The sequence below is a fragment of the Callorhinus ursinus genome, unplaced genomic scaffold (assembly GCF_003265705.2).
Source record: "Callorhinus ursinus isolate GAN/ISIS: 27379988/994484 unplaced genomic scaffold, GSC_fseal_2.0 scaffold2, whole genome shotgun sequence".
In the NCBI taxonomy this organism is placed as follows: Eukaryota; Metazoa; Chordata; class Mammalia; order Carnivora; family Otariidae; genus Callorhinus; species Callorhinus ursinus.
The window spans coordinates 41642614-41666287 of record NW_027397064.1 but is presented as its reverse complement, the minus strand read 5'-3'; the positions used below and the strand labels follow the sequence as shown (position 1 = coordinate 41666287).

The window sequence follows — 23674 nt, the reverse complement described above, 5'->3', positions numbered from 1 at the left end:
TACAATTTGGGATTGGGGGGGTGCTCCTTTTCCACACTGTAAAACTGAGAATAACACTAACAGCTAACTCAGAAGGGGGTTGTAAAGACTGATGAAGTCACTATGGTGGAGTGCCCGGTACACAGTAAATCTCACCTATTAATGGTGCTGCTGTGATGATAATGCAACTTGCTAAAGCACAGCCATTTTGTGGTTCCATTAACAGATCTTACACTCTTGGAACAGGGCTTTATATTTGTTCCATTTTTGAGTCAGGCTTAGAAAGCACTTTATAGCAGACTCAGGGCTACATTGCACCAGAGGATGCATCCTTGCCCATAGAAAAGGTTCATTTTACACTTGCCAACAGGAACAGAAGTGACTTTTCATTCTCAACCATCAGGAACGTGTAAGAAATTACGGTCTCTAAAGAGTTGAACCTGGGCTTCTTCAGGTGAGAAAAAGGACCAAGAAAGAAATTACATACCAGAAACTTGACTCTCAAAGGTGTTACTGATGTCATGTGCACACACGGCTACAGGACCCCGGGTGTCTGAAGGACGGTACCCTCTCTCCACCTCTCCTTTCCCTTCCCTGCCCTCCTGCCTCGCCCCTGAGCAAATGGTCTGTGCCAGGCACCAGTTATAAGAAACTGATGAAGAAAGGATGGTAATAACTCAGGGAGGACTTTTTTTTAAAGGAGTAAACACATTTTAACAAATAGACTGGAATAGCTTCACGTGGAAAAGAGCTTAAAATTAAACAGTGTCAGCAAAATTCCAGCCAACCAAAAAAAGTCTTTAAGAGGAAGGATTTCGGCCCGACAGGCAAACAATACCATTTGATTTACTGAAAAACATTTTCCCAGAGGGAGTAGATTCTCTCTTTTGTGGACAACCCTGTTCCTATTCTGGTCATGACACTCATAACTCTTTCACTCCTAGAACCTTCTACTCTTGGCAAGTGCCCAACCACCCCAGGTGCGAGCAGCCCAAATCAGTCCTCAAATACGAAGCAGGTGGAACTGTACCACTGTTGCTGCTGAAGCCTCCATAAGGGTTGTTAACTGCCGAGCATCAGTCCTCTCTCTTCCTAAAAATAACACTCCTGCACCCAGACACAGTGCTGAAATAACAGGTCGAAGGAAAACATTTTCTTATCAGGGAAACGGTAGTTCCTTAATATATGAAATTTCTGCAAGGACAACTTCAAAGGGCAGAGGTGGAATTTTTCAGTATTTGAAATGTCATTTAGTTTCTGGAAGGTGCAGAGTGCCAGGAATAAAGCATCCTGGTGATGATGGAGCTTGTTTAAGCACAGCAGGCTCCGACTTATCAGGGCTGATCTAAAACGCCCTCGCCGGCTCTGCCAGAGGCACCTTCCGGGACCCTGCAGCTGGGCTGAGCGGCTGCTGGGCAGCCCCCCGTCCCCGCCCCAGAGCGCACCTGCTCGGCGAGCACCAACGCCAGCCCCGCGGGGTACTCACCATACTGTCGAACTCGACAGAACCCACTATCCGCGACACCTCGTCAAACTCGTCAGGAGACATGGGGAGAAGGTTGTCTGTGGTCTGAAGTCGAGAGGGGTGGCTAAAATGGGGAGAAAGGAAAAGGCAATGTTAGCACTGAGACTGTGAAACCGGTGGTGCCAACTTCGACGTTTCATCTTTGGCCTGTGACGGAAGGATCACTTGAGATCTTTATTTCGGCTCAGTGCACCCGCTTGCGCAGTACATTTGGAAAAGTACGGATGGCGGGAGGCTCCTGTCCCCAGCCCGGCCCCTTGGGAAACGTCCAGGACTCTAGAGATGTGAGTGAGAGGTAGCCAGGCCTGGGACCTGCGCCGCTCCTGCCTGGTTAAAGGTGCGGGCGGGCGCGGGCAGCGCGTCACCCTGAGGGGCCGGCGCCTCGGGGCTCAGGCTGGCCCGAGAAGCTCCAGAGACATGTCTGGGGAGTCCCTCGTCCCTACCTTGAGGTTTGTATGCAGATAAAGCTGCTCCAGAGTGTTTTTACATGAAGGCTACATCCATTCACCCCAAGACAGTGCTGCAGGCCAAATAACTGACAATGATTTTTCCAAATTTTTGTCTACCTTTTATAAAATGAAACAACAAAATAAAAGCAAGCGGAAAAAAAATGTATCTCAATCATCACTTTGGCCTTTTCCTCGATTGAAAATAACTACTTTCCCACTCTGATCCATTTTTGTTCATTTTATTTATACTTTTTCAAAGTATCAGTTTGGGGGGGACTTAAATACAACCTTGGGTGGTGGTGGTGGTGGTGTTTGGGGTTTTTGTTTTTGTTTGTTTTGTATAAAGGCAGTAAAATTCTGATAGGCAGTGACACCAGGATCTCTAGTTAGGATCTTTCCAACAAGTCCAACTGTGGTGGCAGCAGCAGCGACTACAGTGAGAAAGCAAAGGACAAGCATCTTCAACAGGCCCCAGCCAGGAGCGGGGCTGGCCTGTGGGTTTTAAACATGGCTCTCTTCTGTGTTCACTTACACTTCAGACACAGAAATCAACTCAGTCTTGATGTATCCAGTTCCTTTTGGGCCATCGAGTTCCATTGGTTCTGGGGCTAGAAGCAAACACATCGGGTACAACTTTCGGTTAGCAGACCTTACCCAAGAACCGACGATCAACGTTCTCTTTCATCAAAATTTTACTGTCTGCCCTGACAGTCGGGTGGGTCTTGGAGCTTTAAGCTTTAAGTGACTTCCCTGCCTGGGTCACCTCACATTCCAGTGGGAATGCAGAAAGAACTCAGAGGGAAGGGCGAAGAGCTCAGGACAGAAGTCAAGCTGTGAGCTCTCTCCTTCCCAGGCTTAAAATCCTACAGAAGCCAGAACACAAAATGTGCCAGGTGTATCTGGGTTAGTGGGCCTAGCCTGGCCGGTACGACATACACATCTTCTTCCCAAAGCAACTGCATGAATATAGAGATTTCTGGTTCTGGAAAATAATTAACTTTGTTGGCATGTTCCAAACCAGAGCAGCCGAATCTCAAATGGAATTTGGCAAAGACGGAGAAGCGCTCTTACCGACAATCACTAGAAATAATATCATCTCACAAATTCATCAGATCACCCTGAATGAACCATTTTGCTTCGATCTCTCAATTTTAACAGGAACAGGCTGGTATAAATCAGGTGGCCAAAATATTGGAAAAAGTAATGTAATAAATACACAAGACCAGAAATGGACTTTTTTGACACTCCTAAAATAAGAAATTCTTTGTTCATTTCTTACTGTCTGTATCAGGCCAAATAGCATGTTATATTTCAACTATACTTTGGGTTTTACCATCTTTGGAAAGCCTGCTTACAGCAATTCAAAAGCAAGTGGCGGGTGAAGGACACAGCAAGGGTGAAGCTTGTGCCGGCTAGGCCGGTGTGCGTGACTAAACCCGGGCTCCAGCAAACCTCTGGACGGTGATGAAACGGGAACCTCAGCACACCTGTGCTATTACTCATCAGGGTGCTGGTCATTCACTTTCCCCACCTACCTTCCTTTGGCCTGGAGTAATACTTCCCGAAGGCATGGTCTTTATCAATATTCGGATACAGATACTTCAGGGGATTCTCTGGAATATTTTCAGCAGCCATGACTTTGTAATTGCGAATAATATCAGGGAAAGTAACTGCAGAAAGTTCTTTTTTCGTGTAAGGTTCAACGGCATGGAAGTAAGGTTCTAAAAAAGAAGATCTAAGTGAGTCCCATGGACTATCCCAAAACAACAGAGGAGAGAAACAGAACATTGCAAGACTTTATGGATTTGAGTGACCCCCGGTAAGAACTAATCACAATATAGGATTTATAACACAGCATGCTGCTTCATTTCTAAATAAATCATAATCCTTTCTGAGAAACAGGAGAAATAAAGGCAACGCAACAACATTGCACTTGTCGTTATTTGCTGAGATTGGTAAACCTGGCAAGAAGAGGTTTATTAAACATCTTCAGTAGCCTGCATCTTTAATGCTGTCCCCACCCAAAGAAATACTAACTGGATCATCTTGGCTCAAGTCACAGATTAAGTTAATAAAAAACAAGCTCATTTTCTGGTTGCTTTTCTTTTAGGATTGAAGAATGTAATTTTTTATTAAAATAAATGACAATACATGGAAAAAATTGGTAAGCAAACACAAAAGGATCCTATTTGCTACTTTTTCTTCTAATCCTTAATGCGATAAACCCGTTTATTTACTCGTGGTCCTATCACAGACTTCATTTGAACCCTGCATCCTGACTGATCCCTTAGCTCAGTTTTGGCCGCACACACTCCAGAGGCTGCTGTTGGGCGCCCTGGGAACCCTGCCCTACAACTGCGGACTCTGCGGGGCGTCCCAGAGCTCTGCAGCCCGTGCTGCGTGCTGCCCCGCCTAAGCTTTGGGGTTGCCAAGGCTCTCCTCAGCTCTGCCTCCTGCTTGGCTAGCTCCATCTCTCAGCTCGGCAAAGGCACCCCCCTGCGAGAGGATGAAAGGCTGTTTCTAACATCTTCTGCCCACCCTGGGCCCTGATCCCAGGCTTCCTGCATTTTCGTTAGGAGAGAAAAAATAAACAGAATAAGAAAAGTCGGCCCTGTTTTTTGCATCTTTGCCCCCCGAAAGCAGGAAAGTCGCCGGATTCCTTCAGCCCCTCAAAGAGCGCAAACTAGAAGCAACTGCGAAAAGAAACGTTGTCTGTCCTTTTCTCATCTCTGCTGTTCAGCCTCCTCCCCAGAAACCTGCTTCAGGGTGCGGAGGTGCTCCGAGGCTTTCCGCCACAAATTCATTAGGCGAAACAGAAACCCAAGCGAGAACCGAGGTTGCAGGCGGGGTGGGGGCGAGGGCGGCGCCCGGTGCGCAGGACCCCTCTCCGGGAGCTGGTCCACCCGCCCGCCCCCACGTGGGGCTCCCCGCAATGCGGCTGCACGCACAGGCCTCCCCCAAACTGCCTGTCAGCCTCCCTGACTCACATCCTCCCTCTGCAGATGACAAACCTGACAGAAACTGAAGAATGTGGCCTTGTCTTTTTAAGAAAACCGTCATGTCTACCGTGCGCTCCAGGTCGTGACTCACACACCTCTCCCTGGCAATGTATTCAATGCTCTCTGCGAGGCTCGGGGGCGGCCAAGCTTTAGGTTGCCCGCGCCCCGGCTGCCCCAGGCGCTCGGCCGCGAGGGAGAAGGGCTTACCGCCTCCGTTCTGGGACCGCTCCACCCACGTGAACGTGATGGCCCCTTCCCGGCAGCTCTCGCTGAAGCGCAGCAGGAACGTCCCCGGCTGCTGGTCCTTGAGAAGCGCGCGCTCCCGCTCCTTGCTGATAAAGCCCACGATACACCTGCGGGCGGAAAGCGATCCAAGAGGCACTCTGAGCTTCAGCCATGTTTTCACGTTAGCTTACAGACCAAGTCGATTACCGAAACTTGACAAAGGAACACAGGATAAAAATGTATAGACCCTTCTGGGTGCTTTAACATCTATTTAATTGACAGTTCAGGTAGCATTTCGCTTATACACGTGTCTGCTTAAGTGCAAACCAATCATTAACACAGGGCCAATAGGATGCTATAGATGATCAGTAAATACTTGCTGGATTAAATGAGCCTTTTATGTTTATTTGATGGCCTTTTTTTTTCCACTTGATTTTTAAAGGCCATGAAAATGTCTCAGACAATATATTTTCATGTTCTAGCACCTCTGACAAGTGAAAGCCTTTGCTGAAATATCAACTGACCCTGGGAATAATTCAGATAAAAACAATTTACTGAGTTACAAAGGTTTTTCTTCTTTCCTAGCTGCAATACAGCAAGTTAGCGCTTAAGAAATTTTTGTTGAGGGGCGCCTGGGTGGCTCAGTCGTTGGGCGTCTGCCTTCGGCTCGGGTCGTGATCCCAGGGTCCTGGGATCGAGCCCCGCATCGGGCTCCCTGCTCCACAGGAAGCCTGCTTCTCCCTCTGACCCTCCCCCTGCTTGTGTTCCCTCTCTCGCTGTGTCTCTCTCTGTCAAATAACTAAATAAAATCTTTAAAAAAAAAAAAAAATTTTTGTTGAAGGAGTGAATGTATGAATGGTGCTCAAAAAATCTTAAGTGTTGAATATACACATACTATGAGAGTGTAAGTTTAATCTTATGAGGTTCCACTGTCATGAAGCCCCAACTGGACCAGCCAGAAAGCCTGGAAGCATCCGTTTCTGTGAGAGGCACACAAGTCTTGTCAAATGAGGAGGTCTGTCCAGGTCAGGCGGGTCTCAGCCTTGCAGTAAGGGGGTGTGTCCTAAAATTATGTTTCAAAAATAAATCTATCAATGATCCTTACCCATCATTCCAGAGAGAGAGCAGGTGTTTTTTAATGAGTTCAAGGATGCTTTCAATCCACAGCCAGAAAGGAAAATTTTTATCATTTATGTTTTCCTGCAAGTGTATAAATGCACACATTAGGAACAAAGAAATTCAAAATAGTGACTTACCATGCCTCTTCCCACCGTCGGATTTTAATTTGCAAAGCCTGCCCAGCTGCCAAAACTAACCCCGTCTGTCCCCTACAGAGCCGCCCCTCCCCTTATGGGCATGCAGATACCACGCTCTCTCTTTCCTGGGCCAGGCTCTGCTTCCTTCTCTAAACTGTAGTGAACCAGCCAGGGAATGACCTCCAGGGTGAATCACAGAACAAAACCTGCCCTCCTACTAGTAAAATCCAGTAGCGTGAGCTTGTCAGCACTGTCTGGTGACCCCAGCGGGGTCTGATTATTCCCTCCAACTGGTCCCTCTGCTTGAGCAGGCTTGGGGAAACTCATCAGGGCCCTTGGGCCGTCCAGGTTACCACAGAGCACACAATTCTCATGGACGGGGCAAAAATGCTGCCAGGCAAGGGACCAGTGTGGGTAAATGGAAGACTCATTTCAGATAGAACGAATGTTATCACACACGCAGGCGCTTCCTGTCAGACTCACACTTGGAGACTGACCTTCTGCACTGAAGGAAAGTAAACAACCTGCCCTAGGGTTTCCACGGGCCAGGGACAAACATGCCAAAATAAGCACAAAAATAAGTAACTACCACAGCAAAAAATATGAAAACCTCAACAGAGAGCGAGAACTCGGAGCGTAGAAAACCCAGACAGTACTCACTTTACAGAATCTTGTCCACGGAATGAGACCATCGGGGCCAGCATTAGGACCTAACCAAATAAAAACAAGCTTTTTCAGGAAACGGAAATTGACTCTGAAGCTTTGGTTAGACTGATGGCTCTTGTATTTCCTCTCAAAGAGCCAACACCCAAAAGAGGAAGACTGCATGTACATGGTTGATATTCTCAAGACACATTGATACTAATTAATTGTGCTTTCTGGAGAAGACTTCATTTGGTCCCTGTCTATGCAGGATCATCTCCAGCTGCCTCTTCCTCCTTCCTCAGCAGGCTCCTCTCCCACTGGTCCTTCAGAGCTTTCTCAAGCTTCAAACTAAGACCAAGATCACCCCTAGGTGATCTATTTCACTGACCCTTGACTTTTCAAGCTTATTTGGACATTTTCCTCAGCCCTCCTCCAAATAGGACATGGGCTCAGGGAGGCTGATGCAGATCAAAAGCCAAGTGAGAGAAATGAGAGAGGGGAAGGAAGCCTAGGGGTTATCAGCTACACAAATTGAAGCAGCCCAGGCCGTACAAGGCGGTGAGCCTGTCATCTCTCTTTGGAGAGAACCACAAATAAGCCATTATAGGCAGAAAAGGTATCTGTCTTAATTCTCACCAAATAAGGAAATGGAATGAGGTGATTTCTTACATCTTATTAAGTGGCATAAGACCCCTACTGTGACAGCTAAGTGGACACGAGAAGGCATATTGAGAGCTACTTGGTTAGGAAGAGTCTACTGGTATTTGCAATATACACAATTCTTTGTATAGAAAGCAAATTCGGAAAAAAAAAGTTGCCTGTGGATTTTCAAAGAAATAGTTCAGATACTACCATTCATTGAAGATTTGACCTTGAGGCTAGTAGGTCTTTGACTTCCTTATGTGGAAGACTAATAAATCTATGACATTAGCTACTGAACGGGAATTGTCTATCATGGCCTGGACCCTGCCAAAACCAGTCAAAACTGCTGGCCAAGGATGTCATCCTGCTGTGGGCAGGGTCTCCACGTGCTTGGACCACTGAGGCAAGAGCCTTGGGTGTATGCCATGCGGCGGGTGGCCCCAGGACCTTACTTATCCTCCCCTGGGGACACTTACTGGGGAATTACTTTCTTCTCCCCAAGGTTAATAAGACTTCATCTTTCTCATCAGGGAAGCTCTTTTAGCCACAACTAACATATTTTACATAATTCAAAAATATTTCCCTTAGGAAACCTGCTCAGTAATGTTAACATGAGATAATTGGGAAATGATTCATTTAATTTTTTTATCAGGTCTATACCTACTTCCGAGGTTGAGCTATAATTCTCACTTAGCTGTAACAAGCTGCAGCTGGAAAAGCCAAGCGATTTTTTTTTTCTTAACACTCTTCTACCTTGATCAAAATAGAGAGCAAAGAGGGGAAAGGAACAAGTCGAGCTATTTTTATGAGTTTCAATTTTCATATACGGAAAAAGTTCCCACCGAGTAGTTTCTCTCCCAGCATGCTGAGCTGGTCCACGTTGAGACCTCTTTTGGTGACAGAAGAAAACTGCCAGCTGAGCACTTCCGAGAGCTGGGACCATCGTGCACATGGTGGTTTCAGGAAGAAGGACAGGTTCTAGAGAAAAAAATACCCGGAAGCTCAGGCTGTCAGTCCCAAGCAAGGCACTCAACCCTGGATCTGTCCCAGAGTTTGGTTCTAGTTTCTGTGACACACACAAGTTTTCACAGAAGAGAAACACAGTTGATTCTCGTTATGTGCAAGTTCACATTCGTGAATTCAACCTACTCATGCAAAGTCACTTTAACCCCCAAATGGCTCCTCGTGGCACTTCTGGAGTCATTTGTGGATGCCATGAATAGAGTGGTGAAGACTGGAGTCGCCCGACATGGATGCTTCCAGGAGAGTCAAACGAAGCAACTGCCTTCTTGTTTCAGCTCTCGTACCACAAGCAAGTGTCCTTTTCGAGGTCTATTTAGTGCCACATTTTTTGCCTTTCTGTGGGTTTTGTTTTTTTAAAAATTTCATTTTTAAAAAATGGTTGCAAGGATAGCGCTGAAGGGCTGTCTGGTGTTGCTAAGTGCAAAATGGCCACGGGGCACCTTACAGAGCAAATACCTGTACTCAGATGCGCTTAGTTCAGGCATGAGCTACAGTGCTGTTGGCCATGAGCTCAATGTTAATACATCAACAGATATATTAGATACGGTGTCTTTATAAACAGAAGCACACATAAACAAGGCCACATATCGATAGGTCCAGTAGCAATCGTTCGGCATTTGCTAATTCAGTGTTCACAGTGACCTTCAAGAATGTAAGTGCATAACGAGAATCAGCTGTAATTAATCAACAGTGAGTACCCACACTTAAGAATGGAGTGTGCTTGTTGAGCAAATATATACACTTTTTTAAAAGAAAAGCAATAAATGAACTCTTCCACAGTAAAAGTTATAGGAAGTCTATTGCCTGAGCTTATTCACACAGAAGGAAAATCATAATTCTCACTTCTAATACATACATATGCTTCCCTTTTCCAGAATTACTAAAGATCCTTAACAAAGCCACTCGAGTTATGTCACTTTTCTCTGAACATCTGGCCCTAGGGGGCTCTGTGAGATGCACAGAAGCCAGATGATGGGGTCTCTGGTTAGCACCTATACAAAAGCAGATGTGTTTTCCATACCCGGGGCTCTGTCACCAGCATGTTGTACCACAGGATGGAGGCCCAACCACTCGGGAGCTGGCTGACGTTGGAGATCACCACAACAGGCAGAGAGGTCGTCTAAAAGATGACAAAGACCTTAATATCATCAGAATCACATAAATATCACCTGTAGACCACCGTGTAGCATCAAAACTAAGCAAGGGATGGTTTGTAAATTTGCACGTATTTTATATTTGAACACTAAAAATGTAAAACTAAGTTCTTTTGTCCGTAGCTTATTTTTGTTATATCATTCAGTTAAAAAATAAGTCTCCCTGCTTCATATAACAAATTAACATAGGACATCTCAACTAAAACATTTAGTCTGGAGCATTTAAAGCTGAATTGGGTTCTCTAGCTTCCCGAACCATTCAATTAACGTCAAGATAGTATTAGCTGAAAAAGACCATTCTTTTTAGCAATTAAGTAAATATGTCTAAAACAAAAACTGAGAAATAAAAATAAAATTTTCCATGTCTGAACCATGTAAATCTCACCTCGAGGTCAATGACCAAACCAGGCTGGCACAACTGGGTCTCAAAACTAAGGGAGTGAAGCTCTTCAGTAACGATAAGAGGGCCCTTAAAAGAGAAAAGGGAAAAAACAGAAAGGAATACAGTGATTCATTCACACATCCTGCAACTTTCCGGGGCCTCATAGGCACTGCAACAGGCTTCAGAAAGCCTGACCCCCAACCAAGTGCAATCCAGAAAAAAAATTCCCGTTTTCAATAATGTATCCCAGGTTTAATTACTGTATCTCCGTGTTCTCTCAAGGATTAGATTTCTGAAAGCCTGGCCAGGGTTATAAATTGACAGAAAGAAATGTCAATAGGGAAACAGCAGCTTCTAATGGGTTTCTTGGTGATGTGAGGCTTTGCGGCTCTCAGCCCCTCTGCCTGCTGCCCCGCGGCCCCGCTCCAACCCCAGGCAGACGGGCGGACAGCGCACGCGTTCCAGGAGGGACAAGTTACTGAAAGGACTGATCTGCATAAGCCTGGCGGGTCAGCAAGTCCCTGGTTTAGGGAGAAATGTAATAGTTTTCTAAGTGCCTTCATACACATCATCTCATGGGAGCCTCCCAGCAACTTAGAACCGTAGAGGTGAGGCCACTCTCTCTCCTCCCGGCAGAGGAAACTGAGCGCCCGGGGAGGTCACGGTGAGCATAAAGGTCAAAACCAGGGCTAGGCAGTGTGTGCCTGCACTGCCAGGGGCGGGGGTGCCTGTCCACTCTTCCTCACGACCTCTGCTGGGTGTGGTTGCAAGGGCCGCCTGCTACGTGGGCACAAGGGCTGAAATCGTTCCAAACCAAAGCAACGCCAGACATTCTGTCCTCTGTCCATAGTTCCCTTTTTAATGCATTACAAACATCACTCCTTCTCAAGGATCTGGCTGTAAAAAGGAAAGTGACGGAAAGACGCTGCCACTGGGTAGGGAACGCAGGGGTGAGAAAACCCTCTTGCCATACTTCATCTTCAGCATGGCAGGCCCCGATCCGGCCTCTGGTTCCAGCTCACACAGTAACTCCCATGTACCCTCAGCTACATCCTACAAACTTCCCGTGATCCACTTTGTTCGCCTGTGAAATGTGAGTAGCACACGGGCCCATTATACCTACTCCACTGTGGCTTCAGGGAGGGGCCGGTGACTTCGAGTGCAAAATCATCTGACAAGCACAGAGCATGAAAGCCGTGGGGTTTACTGTTAGCACAGACACACCGTGTCCCAAAGCTCATCCTCGTCCCTGCTGTGTCTGAACCCCTCTTCGAGGTGCCCCCAGCCTTCAGGAGCACTGAGCCAACCTACCTGGACACACACACCTGCTGATTAGAGACTATTCAAAACAGAGAAGGACTCACCTCATTAGTTCTGGTGCCAGCATTTTTCTGTTCCTTCAGTTGCTATAGAACAAGAAACCACCTTAGTAATCAGCATGATAATGCTCACAGTTGCTACTTTCATCTATAAATCAAACTGAAGTCAGGGTTTAGAAAGAATAAGGATGTGAAATGATTGTCAGAGTGCAAAACAAGACACGAAATGACCCCTGTGTGGGCTCATGAGCCTAATAAGCGCCCTCTTCCAGCAGCCTGACACCATGCGGACAGCAGGCGAACACGGAAGGATCCCAGGGATTCACATCCTGCTCCCTCCCCCACTCCCACCCCATGCAAGTTTTTCTGAATGATTCCCCTTAAGCTTCATTAGCTGTTTCATGCTCCCCAGGCTCAGGGCACAGCTAAGCTTGCCCTCAAAAGGACTTCAATCCCTGAAGTTTTAAGGAAGCATTCTGGAGCCCTGAGAGCAGCTCTGGGTACCATCAGACTCCCACGTCTGGACTGAGGCTCTCATATAAGGTCTAGCTTCACTAACTATGAATTTGCTGGCTTACAGAACTGTTGCCAGTGAACCTCCCTGCAGGTTCCAGCCCAGGGAGCACACAAGGGTTAGTGGCAACACATCAGAACAACCTCACAGAGGCGGGTAAAAGGCACCACCCGTGCTGGATTTCTACGGCCCGGAGGAATGGGCCTACTCCTCTGGAGACAAAGCGGTAGGGGCAGTGGTCGTGGGCAAGACCACCAGAAAGGAAAATGTGAATGGGCCGAGGAGAGACTCCTGGGACCTGCCACAATTGGAGTGGGGAGAAGGAATGGTCAGGATGTGGGGGCAACTGTCAATTCTGAGGGAACTATGGGAGGCCAGAGTGAGTGATCACTGAGGTCGCAGAGGTACCAAGAACAGGTCACTGAGGTGCTCACTGGTTTATGGAATACTTTGCCAAGATTGCTACGCTCTTAAAAAGTATCTCTGGAGAAGAGACTGGCAGAAAACAGCAACAGAACAGGCCTGGGATGGGGGGAGGAACAAAGATTCCTCAAGAGCTAGTGACGTCAGCAGCACACTCGAGAAAGCCTTCCCCAGGGGGTGCCATCCACATCACACAGCGAACCGGGTGCCATGCGTTGAAAATGAAGCCCTACTAAGCCACACACAACCCAAAAAGGGGGAAAACTGGTCTCCTTACCAGGTGTCGGAATTCTGCGGCCAGACTTCCATTGGTGGACTCCTCCATGTTCATCACTTTCGTATGTGTGCCCAAAATGTTGAACTTTCTAAATCTAGACAATACAGAGCAGAAATACTTAAAAGGCTAGGAACTTTTTAAACAAACAAAGACAGTAAAATATAGTACAAAGTGTTTGACATACCCTTTTACTGTATTTCTCTCATTCACATCTCTGAAAAAGAAATATACATATGTAAAATCATATATGTGTATTTAAATTTTGAAACGAGCTTTAACAAAAATACAAAAGTATATGTATAAGTAAAAAATCAATACAAAATCTACACCTGTGGGTTTTCTGTCCTTTCATTACCCCCCCCCCCCCCCCCCCCCCCCGCCCCCCAGCCCAGGGTCAACCAACACGCGCTCTGCCAAGAATTACTGAGTGACCATGGGCAAATAAGCCATCGGCTCTCACATTTCTCACTTGGACAGTGTGGTGCTACCAGCGCCAGCCTTACAGGACGCTGTGAGTGGTACGCTGTTCACGGTGAGAGAGCACAGAGCACACCCTCCATCAGTGTGAGTGCGCTGTGCTTCTGGCTGTTTCCTGAGCGGTCACTTGCCCTGTGTCAGGCACTGAGCTAAGCACGGGGCAGCGGAGAGCCGTCTCTGCTGTGAGACTAGGGAACTTCCAATGGGCCAGCTAAAGCCTTTTTTTTATTGTCTATTATCTTTAATGCTTTTAGGAAGGTACCAGAAGAGTCAATTATTTGGGGAAACTGTCAAGTTTAAGCTTTAAATCTGAGGTTAAATCTTCAGCAACCTGGCCTCTTAACATCAACGCAGTGATGACTCTGTCATGTTCTGGGCTCACACGCATCTGTCAGGCAGAGGCACAGCCTGGAAATGATCAGCACACTCACAGTTACGTGGGTCAACTAGAAGTTCAACATTTCTGTGAGTGACAGTCACCATCAGCTATGTGAGTGACCAATGTTCCCCGGTTCCGGGGGCAGCGGTGGGGGGAGGGGGACAAGGAAGAACTTAAAGTAAAGGGAAGAGCGTGACACAAAGCTACCTTGCCAGAGCTGAGAAGAAAACCCAGAGCTGGAACAGAGAGAAAAGACAAGAGAACTCTAAGAAACCAAAAGAGAAGACAGACAGAGCACGGCCTAACGGCCATAAAATCTCTACCACTCTTCCCTTCAAAAGATACGAGTGTATTTCCCTGTCCCTCGAACCTCAGGTGACTCTGACTGGGTTCTGCCAACAGAACGGATGGGAGGGATGCTGTACGAGCTCCAAGCCTTGCCCCAGCAGGCCTTGCACCCTGCTATTCGTACCCACCTGCAATGCCATCACCATGCGAAAAAGCCCAGGCTAGCCCCCGAGAGCCCCATGGAGAAGGGCCCAGTTATCCCAGCCAGGACCTCAGACATGTAGCAAGCCCACGCTGGACCACCCAGCAACAACCAAGCTGACCCAGACCAGAAAGACCACCTACAGCTCACAGAATAAGAGAAATCATAAGCTTTTGGGTTTTAAGCCCCTAAGTTTTGGGGTGATTTGTTAACCAGCAAAAGCTGATACACAGAGACACCATAGCTGATGGCAGGAAAGACAAAGATGCAGGGAAGGATATTGTTACAGAGCGGATAGACAAAACACCAGAGGAAAATGACTTGGATTATCGTAAATGGTTCTGAAACTTGCTAAACCAGTATGTCACACACAAAAGCATTAAAAAATATCAAAGGTGGGGGCGGGGAGAGGAGCCAGTGGCTAGGTCAGGGCTAGTCCAGGTCTAGGGTCTCAGGGCAAAATGCGGTAGGATGGCTCCACTTAGACCCCCGTGAGAGATCCTGCCCATTCCTGGGTTCCTACTGTCCAGAAGAGACAGGGGTGGATCCAACAGACTCCACACAGTCCCTGTAAAATGCTGTCAACTGCATTCCAGAAACAACCCCACAATGGCTGCAGAATCACGGTCTTCAGCCTTGTGTTTGACCAAGGGCCCCTTCTCCTCTGGGGCTGCCCTAGGAGGAAGGAGGTCCAGTAGGCCAGGCCCGGTTGCTTCGAGACTTGATCATTACAAGCTCATAAGCATAAAACACACTCATGCTTTCGTTCGTTTATAGTCTAAAAAAGCACCAGCATGTTGCTATCAGCTCTAGGGGAAGCTCCCAGGGTCCAGAATGGGAACTATCAATTTAACCCTCTTGGGATCACTTATAAATAACCCCGGTGCATCAGTCCTTGTTTGGTTAACAAAACCAGCATTTCAATAGTGTATGTATCTTAGATAATATTAAAGATATCTTACTTATCAAATAAGACTTTGACTTTCAAATTATAATTCAGCTCTTGCAATTTCACCAGCAGTCTGGAAAGAAAAATAAAAGTCATTATTACTTTAAAAATTATCTATTATAAGTCAATCAGACAAAGACAAGTATCACATGATCTCACTGATATGAGGAATTCTTAATCTCAGGAAACAAACTGAGGGATCCTGGAGTGGTGGGGGGTGGGAGGGATGGGGTGGCTGGGTGATGGACCTTGGGGAGGGTATATGCTATGGTGAGCGCTGTGAAGTGTGCAAGACTGTTGAATCACAGACCTGTACCTCTGAAACAAATAATGCATTATATGTTAAAAAAAAAAAAGAAGATAGTAGGAAGGGAAAAATGAAGGGGGGAAATTGGAGGGGGAGACGAACCATGAGAGACGATGGACTCTGAGAAACAAACTGAGGGTTCTAGAGGGGAGGGGGTGGGGGAATGGGTTAGCCTGGTGATGGGTATTAAGGAGGGCACGTATTGAATGGAGCACTGGGTGTTATATGCAAACAATGAATCATGGAACACTACATCAAAAACTAATGATGTAATGTATGGTGATTAACATAATAAAATTTAAAAAAATAAAATGGAGCCAATTCTAAAAAAAAATGATCTATTACAGTTTATTTATTATGCCAATTCCCTGTTGGTGAACATTTCAATAACCTCCGCTCCCTCCAGTTATGACAAACAATGGAATCGACATCCACGTATGTTTACTTGGATTTCTTTTAAGTGTATTTGCAGCATAAATTCCTAACTGAGGAATTGCTGGGGCAATACTGTCACACTAAATTCTGATGGAAAGCAGCAGCTTTTCCATTCCTACCAAATGTGAGTGAAGGTACCTGCTTCCTTATACAGCCTTACCAACACTGGGTTTTATCAAAATTTCTACTTTGGGACAGTTATATGGGCAAAAAATAGCAAATGTATATTTTTTACTAAAACTTTTATCTAATGTTTGTTCCGTTGGGAAAAACTAAGAACTCTGACCCATAATCAGGAAAAAGAGGTTAACATCTATAGACATTCCAGGGTGGTATGGAAAGATGGAAGGAAGGAATGCTGGGCTAAGACGTGTGTGTGTCTTCCCTGATGAGCGGGAGACCTTGGGCAGGAGCCCCTCGCTGGTCTGCTCCGCTTAATGGGGCAGGTGGCTGGGACTGGGCTTCTCATGCCCCTTCTAGCTGTGAGTTCCCGGTCCCTACGGGTGCGTGGGTGTGGTGCTGTAACACCAGCAGCCAGGGGGCCTCAACCGGGACCCAACTCAGCAGCACGCCAGGAGAAAAGACTAAGGCCAACTCTGAAGGCAAGTCCAGGCGCTCATCAGTAGAAGAACAGCTAAAGAAATGTGCCATTCAATAAAGCACAGCCCTATGTTCTCACATGGAAACACTTCTGCAACTTATGATCAAGGAGAAAAACAGGCCAGAACCCTAGGTTTTAAAAATAAAATCCTGTACATGACATTATGTATGTGTGAATGTGTGTTTATCTATGTATGAAAATATATGTATATATATACACACACACACAACTTTATTTATTTCTGTATTTGTGGAGACATGGACAGAATTCTGCGAAGGAGGACTGACACTAGGCTATCTACCACAGTGGTCTACAGATATTTAGATCACGGACAACTTTGAAACACTGATGAAATCTATGAACCCATTCACCAGAAAAATAGACATGTCACGAGTCCATGTTCACACACTGCATGTGGTCTCGGGGCTACGTAAAGCCCAGGTTACAAGCGTCTACTCAGCACACAACTGCTGGGAACTTTTGTGTCTACTGGAGGAAGTTCTGCCTTTTCAAATTCCTTTTTACAGCGAATGTGCTTTACGTTTACAGGGGGAAGATTGGGTGTGCGTATGTATACATAAATACGTGATATATTTCTATTTCCTTTAATATTCTAAATACAAGATATTCTGAATAAGAATTCACATTGAAATGCCTACTGCAAAACTGCTTCCTCTAAAGCACCCTCCGTGACTGTTGTGAAGGAAGCGAGGGGTGCTAACTTCATGGCACAAGGCGCAGTGTTTCCATCTTTTCTTGGTTACCTCAACTTCACGGTGAACTGGACCCCAGTCTTCAAGACCAGCGGCCTCTGAGGATGAGTTGGCATGCAAGGTTGTCTTTCCACCACAAATGAGCTGTAAATTCCAAGCAAAGTGCAGATTAGCATTTCCATTAAGGCTGAGGCAGTACAAACTGTTTTCCCGAAACAGAAGAGTGAGTTAGAGGGCACAAGCTAAAACTCGGTTTGTAAGATTCGAACAAGTTGGTGAATAAAGTGAGGTTCGCTAGTCAGCACAGAAATCTCCACACCACATTCCACTCAACGTGAGATCAGAGTAGTTGTGGTGACCCATGGCACCTTCGACAATGAAAACCCTGAGTTGGGTTATGTTCATTTACGAATTTGCATGAAGAATCAGATTTCCTAGCTAGACTTAACTGTGGCAATCACTTTGTAACATATACAAATATCAAATCATTATGTCGTACACCTGAACCTAATGTAATGTTGTATGCCACTCACATCTCAATTTAAAAATAAAAATAACCAAAAACAAAAAATAAAAAGAAATTTCATTACAGTTGAAAACGAACCATGTAACACATTGCTTACTACTATAATTTGACATGGATATTTTGGGATCCTTTGGAAAACTGTTCTTCTAGTAAAATTGTTTAGTAATATTTATTATATAATAAACATTTCCAACTATGAATTTTCATTTAAAAAAGGATTACATTTGCATTCCAAAACCCAAGTAAATAAATATCCTTGATTATTTCAAATACAGCACTGAGGTATTCCTGTTTGGACATTAGCCACAGGGAACCGAGGATATTTTTTTATTATGTCATGTTAGCACACAAAAAAATTTCAATATGAACCCTATTCTTCTACCCAGTGCCATTTATCTATCTACTAAGTATATTTGGAACACCTGCCCACGGACAAAGCACTGCACCAGGTCCTTGTGGGGGAAAAAAGATGACAAAGGCACATCTCTGTCTTCCAGGAACTTCCAATTTATGTCACAGACGACAGAAACACATACACAACTACATAATGAATCCAGAATGAGAGAAGAATAAAGACTGAGCCATGAGGATCCAGAAGGGAGGTAACATGTTTGGGAACTCTGGGAAGATTTCAGGACAACATATAAGCTGAAACTTTCAGGAGGAAACAATGTCGAGATGAGGTTCAAAGGCGGCGGCTGTGGGGCGGGGGACCGAGGAGAGGCAGGGCGAAGTGACCGGATTTGGTGCGAACGCGGTCTGCCTGGAAATGGGGCATGTGGGGAAGCTCACCCTGGAGCGGCCAGCTGGCGCCGGGCCGGGGAGGTGGGGCACAAGTGTCCAGCTGAGGGGCTCCACCCAGGCAAGCCAGTGACAAAGCGCCAGGCTGGACTCTGCTCTGGGAAGCCCAGCGTCACAGGGACTAGGGAGGCAGGGGCTGAGGAGGGAAGCACTTGGGAGGCGACTATGCACGAGTTCAGCAAGAGGGTCTGAGAGCCTGAAGGAGGCTGAGGAGGCCCTGGAGGGGGAAGCAGGGGACAAACAGCACCAGGGCTGACTTGACAGGGCTCCGCACAGACTGGCCCCAGGCGAAGGAGGAGTACAACGGACAAGTTCCCAGGCTAGGTGGCCCCAAGAATGAAGAGCCAATGGTATGGACAAGGAATTTAGGAAGAGATGGCTGCCCTGAAGACATGTCCATAACCTATTAAACTTTTAAACGGTCTGAATCACCGTGAAATTTTCCCCCGGGGAAAACAGTTGCAGAAGATGCAAATGAGTCTCCCTCAAGTTACCTCTGAATGAGCTGCTGGAAAAGGTTGAAGGTGCGGTCCCATAGCCCCTGCTTGTTCTTTGTGATAGGGTCGTGTTCATAGGTGTATTTCTGTTCCAATTCCTCCAGCTTTTTAAGCTGCTGACGAACCTGCTGCAGACTCTCCGCAACTATGGTGAACCTGGAAGGTACATGACACAGGAGCCTCGATCAGAAGCAATCTCAAAGCTGCCTGGGTTACAGGGAATCGCGGAAACCGACAAGTGGTTTCCCCAGGCAACACCTGACCTTATCTGTGCGGCCGGTCACACTCTGCACAGAGAACAAGGTTCACCTTGCCATTAAAAACTATTATTTGGGGAGAAGAAACCAACAGATTACAGCCCAGACCTACGGAGATGGGGCTGGCTGGGGATCCGTGATGTCTATTGACCTGCATGATAACTGGGATTTAAAGGGACCGGGCAAAGAGGAAGGCAGAGGCAGGGGACACAGCAAAGGAAACGCCGTCAGGGGTGATGCTGGAGGCAGCGAGGAGCCCAGGCAGGTGCTGTATCAGGACACAGAGGAGCAAGAGAGCAGCTTGGAAGCTGCAGAAGCCACATGGTGAGGGAATGACAGGCCCCGGTCAGGAGAAGAGAGAACAAAGGTTACCGTTTTCCTGAATTGAAAGAAGGCAGCAAGACGCTCAATCTAGATACTCAAAATATAAACCAAGGAGGAAACTAGCGATTGCTTTCAGATTCCTCCTTCCTGCCAGTAAAGGGCCTCTGCGCCAAGTCAGGCTGTGGGACTGTGGCTTACCTCCCTGGAGTAGTGACGGAGGAAAACCTTCTTCCAATGAAACACACCTCCCTTGCTTCATGGTTTCATTTCCTGAATCCAGTTCAAAGCACTTAAGGAGCAGCCCTTGGCTGTGAAAGGAGAGGCAGACTGATGGCAGGTGGGCGAGCTCCAAGGGGATCCTAAGCCAGTGCTTCCCAACTTTGTTCAGGCCATGACACACACGAGAACAAGATAATCTGTGGACAGCACAGTGGGGGGCCCCTGGGGGGCATTTGTGGCTCTGGAAGAGGCTCATTGTGGCCTAAATGACCATGAGGGGGCTCCAGACAGCCCAGGGCCTGCCTAGGAAGCAGGAGGGCTTGGGGGGTGGTGGTGTCAGTGCCTCTCAAGGCCCATGGGGGCACACTGGGCTGGGGAAGCTCTGCTCTAAGCAACAGGAAACTTGGAATACGAGCAGACAATCCACAGAATAAAAATGAATAGCTAAGTATTAATCGTGAATATTTTTTAAAAATAGCAATTCAGAGAACCTCCTGAGATCTCTGGTCCTTGGGCGCTTGGGAACTCTTCCAGGCTACCATCCCCTCACCTCCACTCTGATCCACCTCTGCCATCCACTCTGGTCTGTCGGCCCTCCCCCAGACGACACTAGTATGCTCACAGTCAACCAGCTGGCCTTTGTGTCTCTAGTTTATCCTCCAGATTGCTGCCAGAGTGACCTAAGTTAAAAAAAACCCCAAGAAGTGAGCCTCCACTTAAATAAAAAGCCCGCCTGGCTCATCGGCACCCACTGGATAAAGTCCCGTTCCTCGTAGCATGTGAAAGCCTCCTCAACCAGGTTCCAGCTTCCTGCTACCTCCACCCTTCTTCCTGCCCTTGCGGGCACCCCCTTCTGCAGCCATCCAGTATGGGGTACTGCAGGCCCCTCTCACGCCCAGCCTCTCTTCTCCTCTGTCCCTGCTGGTACCCTCCCTGGTCTCCAGAAAGGACGCCTCTTCAGTCTCAAGTCAGTGCAAGACCACTTCCTCTCAGAAACCTCTCCTGGTAACTCCTTCCCTCGCCCTCCACAGAACTCTGGGCAGCCCTTCATTAGAGCACTGGCGACCTTTTACTGCACAGAATGAGGACATTTACCTTCCGCCTCCACACGGAGAGCTCCTTTCTGGTGAGGATCAAGAATCACTCATCCTGTGTTCCCAGGTCCTAGCCCAGTGCCTGGCATACAGCATTTAATAAGAGTTCACTAGACGGATGACTGAATGAATGGTCCAAACTGTTATTCCATGGAAGCCTGGAAACTGTCTCATGCTATTTTGTTTTTAATAAAACATGAGGGCTCAAGCTGTTAAATGTGTTATGTGATGACTATGTTACCGGTGTTTTGGCACAAATGACGCATCCCACGGGACAGGCACAGTAGGGAGAGGAGCGCTCAAAACGAAGCAGAGCTTGGCTGAACTCGGCCACAGGCATGAAAAACGTGTGCTTTTCAAGTGTTTCCAGAGCAAGAAGAGGCTGGACTATGTTAAAGTCTAATCCAAAGTTTGGACAGGGTCCTTTCAACTAACAACTTGAATGTGCACTTCATGAGTTCATGGGGTCGGCCAGTCAGATTTGGAGAATCTTACCAGTTCTGCAGCTGATCAAGACAAGCGTTGGGGGGCCCCCCAATACAGGCACTCTGTTGTCTCCGCTTCCATTCCACCAGCTCGTCATTAATCAGGGCTTTCTGGGTAAGTTCTGTGACATTCAACAACTCTATTATTTTGTGAACTACTTCCTAAAGGGAGAGGAAGAGACAAAGTGAAGTCAATTCATCTTTAATCACTGAATTTAAAAATATTTTTTTTTAAAGCAAAGCAAATATCTCAACTGGGGCTCTAAGCCAAGTGGTTATAATAATTTTTCCTCTATCCTAAACTTCAAGTCCATTATTTATAGTCTGTGGTGAAAGCAACACATTATTCTAGAAAGTGAATCACTACCTTTCTCTTATTGTCAAGCATTAAATACATCTTCTGGATTAACATCTGTTCTTGTTTCTGATCATTCTTTGCCACACCATTGGTTTCATGCTCTGTGAATTGGGAGAGATGGCAGAAAAATATAAATGTAAAAAAAACCAAAACCAACTAAATCCAAGATTCACATACACTTAGAAGAAATATAATCCAAGTGCTATCTGGTGACAGATCAAAGTTTGGTCTTTAATTTTTATTGAACAAAACAAAAAATAATGTCCCAAGTTTAAAAACTGGATAAACTGAAACAAAGTACTTGTTTTCAATGACCCATGTGAACTGGAAACAGTACCATCTGGCTCTTAAATCATTGTCAGACTATTACCTAGATGAATATAAGTGACAAAATTCAAAATCCCAGGTAAAAATTTTATACAAAGTGTATGTGCAGCTTTGTAAGAGAAGTACACAATTAGGAAGGAGTAGTTGGGTTCCCTTTCTCTCATACTATTCCCTAAATTATCCTAATAATCTCTCCAGATTAACCTTGGTATCCTCCAAGGGATTACTAGGGTTATAGCAATCATATGGAGCGGAGACGTTTGAAGGGGCTTCAAGCAGGGAAACTCCACACATCTGTCGGTCTGTGTCAATCAGTGGGCTAGGTACAGTAAGTAAAGTGAGTAGCACATAACCAGTGGTTGTCGACAGGGGGGGTGATACTAGCCCCCCCACCCCAGTCCCCCAGCCCTGTGTCTGGAGACAGTTTTGTCTGTCACCACTGGGGATTAGGGAATAGTTCTACTGCCATCTGGTGGCTAAAAGTCAGGGATGCTGCTAAACATCCTATAATGCACAGTACTGCCCCTCACAACAAAAAATTATCTGGCTCAAAATGTCAACAGTACAGAGGTTAAGACCCTGGTTTGCAACATCGAGAAGCCAAGACTATCAATTCAGAGTCATAAAGCATTTGGCAAATATGAAGACATACTTGCCTTCTTTATCTAGTGTCAACAGAAAAAAGGACAGCCAATGGGCACTGCTTTAAACGTTAATTCTTACCTCTGTTCTGCAAGGTTTTGCACTTAAAATCATATTCATCTTGTAAATCTTCTAGGGTCTTGATTTCATGCTCTATACACTACAAATAAAGACATAAACAGGTTTTCCCACTGATCAGCTTCCAAAGACTTTGGGAAATAGATTATTGTTTCTATAGGACCCAGAAAACCAGGGTAACAATCCTGCTTCCTCAAAGATGGATTCCATCTGCAAAATTCTAATCACATACATAATAATTTCTATTTCCTTAATAAGTATATAATAATTTTTTTAAGAGGAAAAGATATGGTTATTTTCAGACGGGGCTCACTTGATTTCTACTTTAATGTTCCCCTTCCCAGTCTTAGAATAAAACAGGTGCTTGAGAAACATGGGCCATGTTTGTTCTGGGGCTCTGTGTAACCCCAGGAACACCCCAATTTGAGAAGCACAGACATCAAAGGCTATTTCGAGCAGGAACATCTAGTTTATTGGGTGATGGGGCACAGTCAACAGTTACTGCACAATCTTGGCAAGGAAGAAAGAGATAAGCTCAGTGTTTGACGCTGTAACAGGGGCCGTAAAAGTCTATTTGCTCGTTGATTTAACTAATTTGTTTACGTATGGTTTGGAATTTCAGCAAAACTCTTCTTCTCAACTACTTAAAAGCCGAAATCAGTTAACCACCTTTACACTCGAGCCATTGAAACCCTTTTCGTCTTACAAAAAAAGTTAGAGGTTAAACATATATACTGACTCAGTACTCACCATAACTTTATCCTTCACGTTTCTGACTTTGCTGTCAAGCTCCTTCTGTTTGTCTAACATCACCGTGCTCTGAATATTCCCCGACTGTGCCTGGAATGGGAGGGGTAGGGGTTAACAACTATTATTTCCTCTGGCAGAGTTACCGGATGGTTA

The 23674-nt window shown here is 46.1% G+C and overlaps 1 protein-coding gene across 8 annotated transcripts in view; it reads right to left on the bottom strand.

Moving 5' to 3' along the window:
- The window catches only part of STAT1 (signal transducer and activator of transcription 1), a 295742-nt gene that overhangs the window by 262482 nt on the left and 9586 nt on the right, over positions 1 to 23674 (bottom strand). For all 8 annotated transcript variants that reach the window (XR_012374852.1, XR_012374854.1, XR_012374856.1 and 5 more), the window contains 19 exons: positions 23522 to 23611; positions 22775 to 22853; positions 21734 to 21825; positions 21377 to 21528; positions 18985 to 19143; positions 17215 to 17307; positions 15121 to 15180; positions 12997 to 13026; positions 12813 to 12906; positions 11644 to 11685; positions 10283 to 10366; positions 9765 to 9863; positions 8563 to 8698; positions 7094 to 7143; positions 6283 to 6377; positions 5160 to 5305; positions 3489 to 3674; positions 2486 to 2561; positions 1466 to 1568 (listed from right to left, as the gene is read on the bottom strand). Coding sequence is in view for 2 of the 8 variants with exons in the window: in XM_025848443.2 (XP_025704228.1) it covers positions 1466 to 1568; positions 2486 to 2561; positions 3489 to 3674; positions 5160 to 5305; positions 6283 to 6377; positions 7094 to 7143; positions 8563 to 8698; positions 9765 to 9863; positions 10283 to 10366; positions 11644 to 11685; positions 12813 to 12906; positions 12997 to 13026; positions 15121 to 15180; positions 17215 to 17307; positions 18985 to 19143; positions 21377 to 21528; positions 21734 to 21825; positions 22775 to 22853; positions 23522 to 23611 (1866 nt within the window). In the remaining 6 variants the exon portion in view is untranslated. The remainder of the gene's footprint in view (positions 1 to 1465; positions 1569 to 2485; positions 2562 to 3488; positions 3675 to 5159; positions 5306 to 6282; positions 6378 to 7093; positions 7144 to 8562; positions 8699 to 9764; positions 9864 to 10282; positions 10367 to 11643; positions 11686 to 12812; positions 12907 to 12996; positions 13027 to 15120; positions 15181 to 17214; positions 17308 to 18984; positions 19144 to 21376; positions 21529 to 21733; positions 21826 to 22774; positions 22854 to 23521; positions 23612 to 23674) is intronic.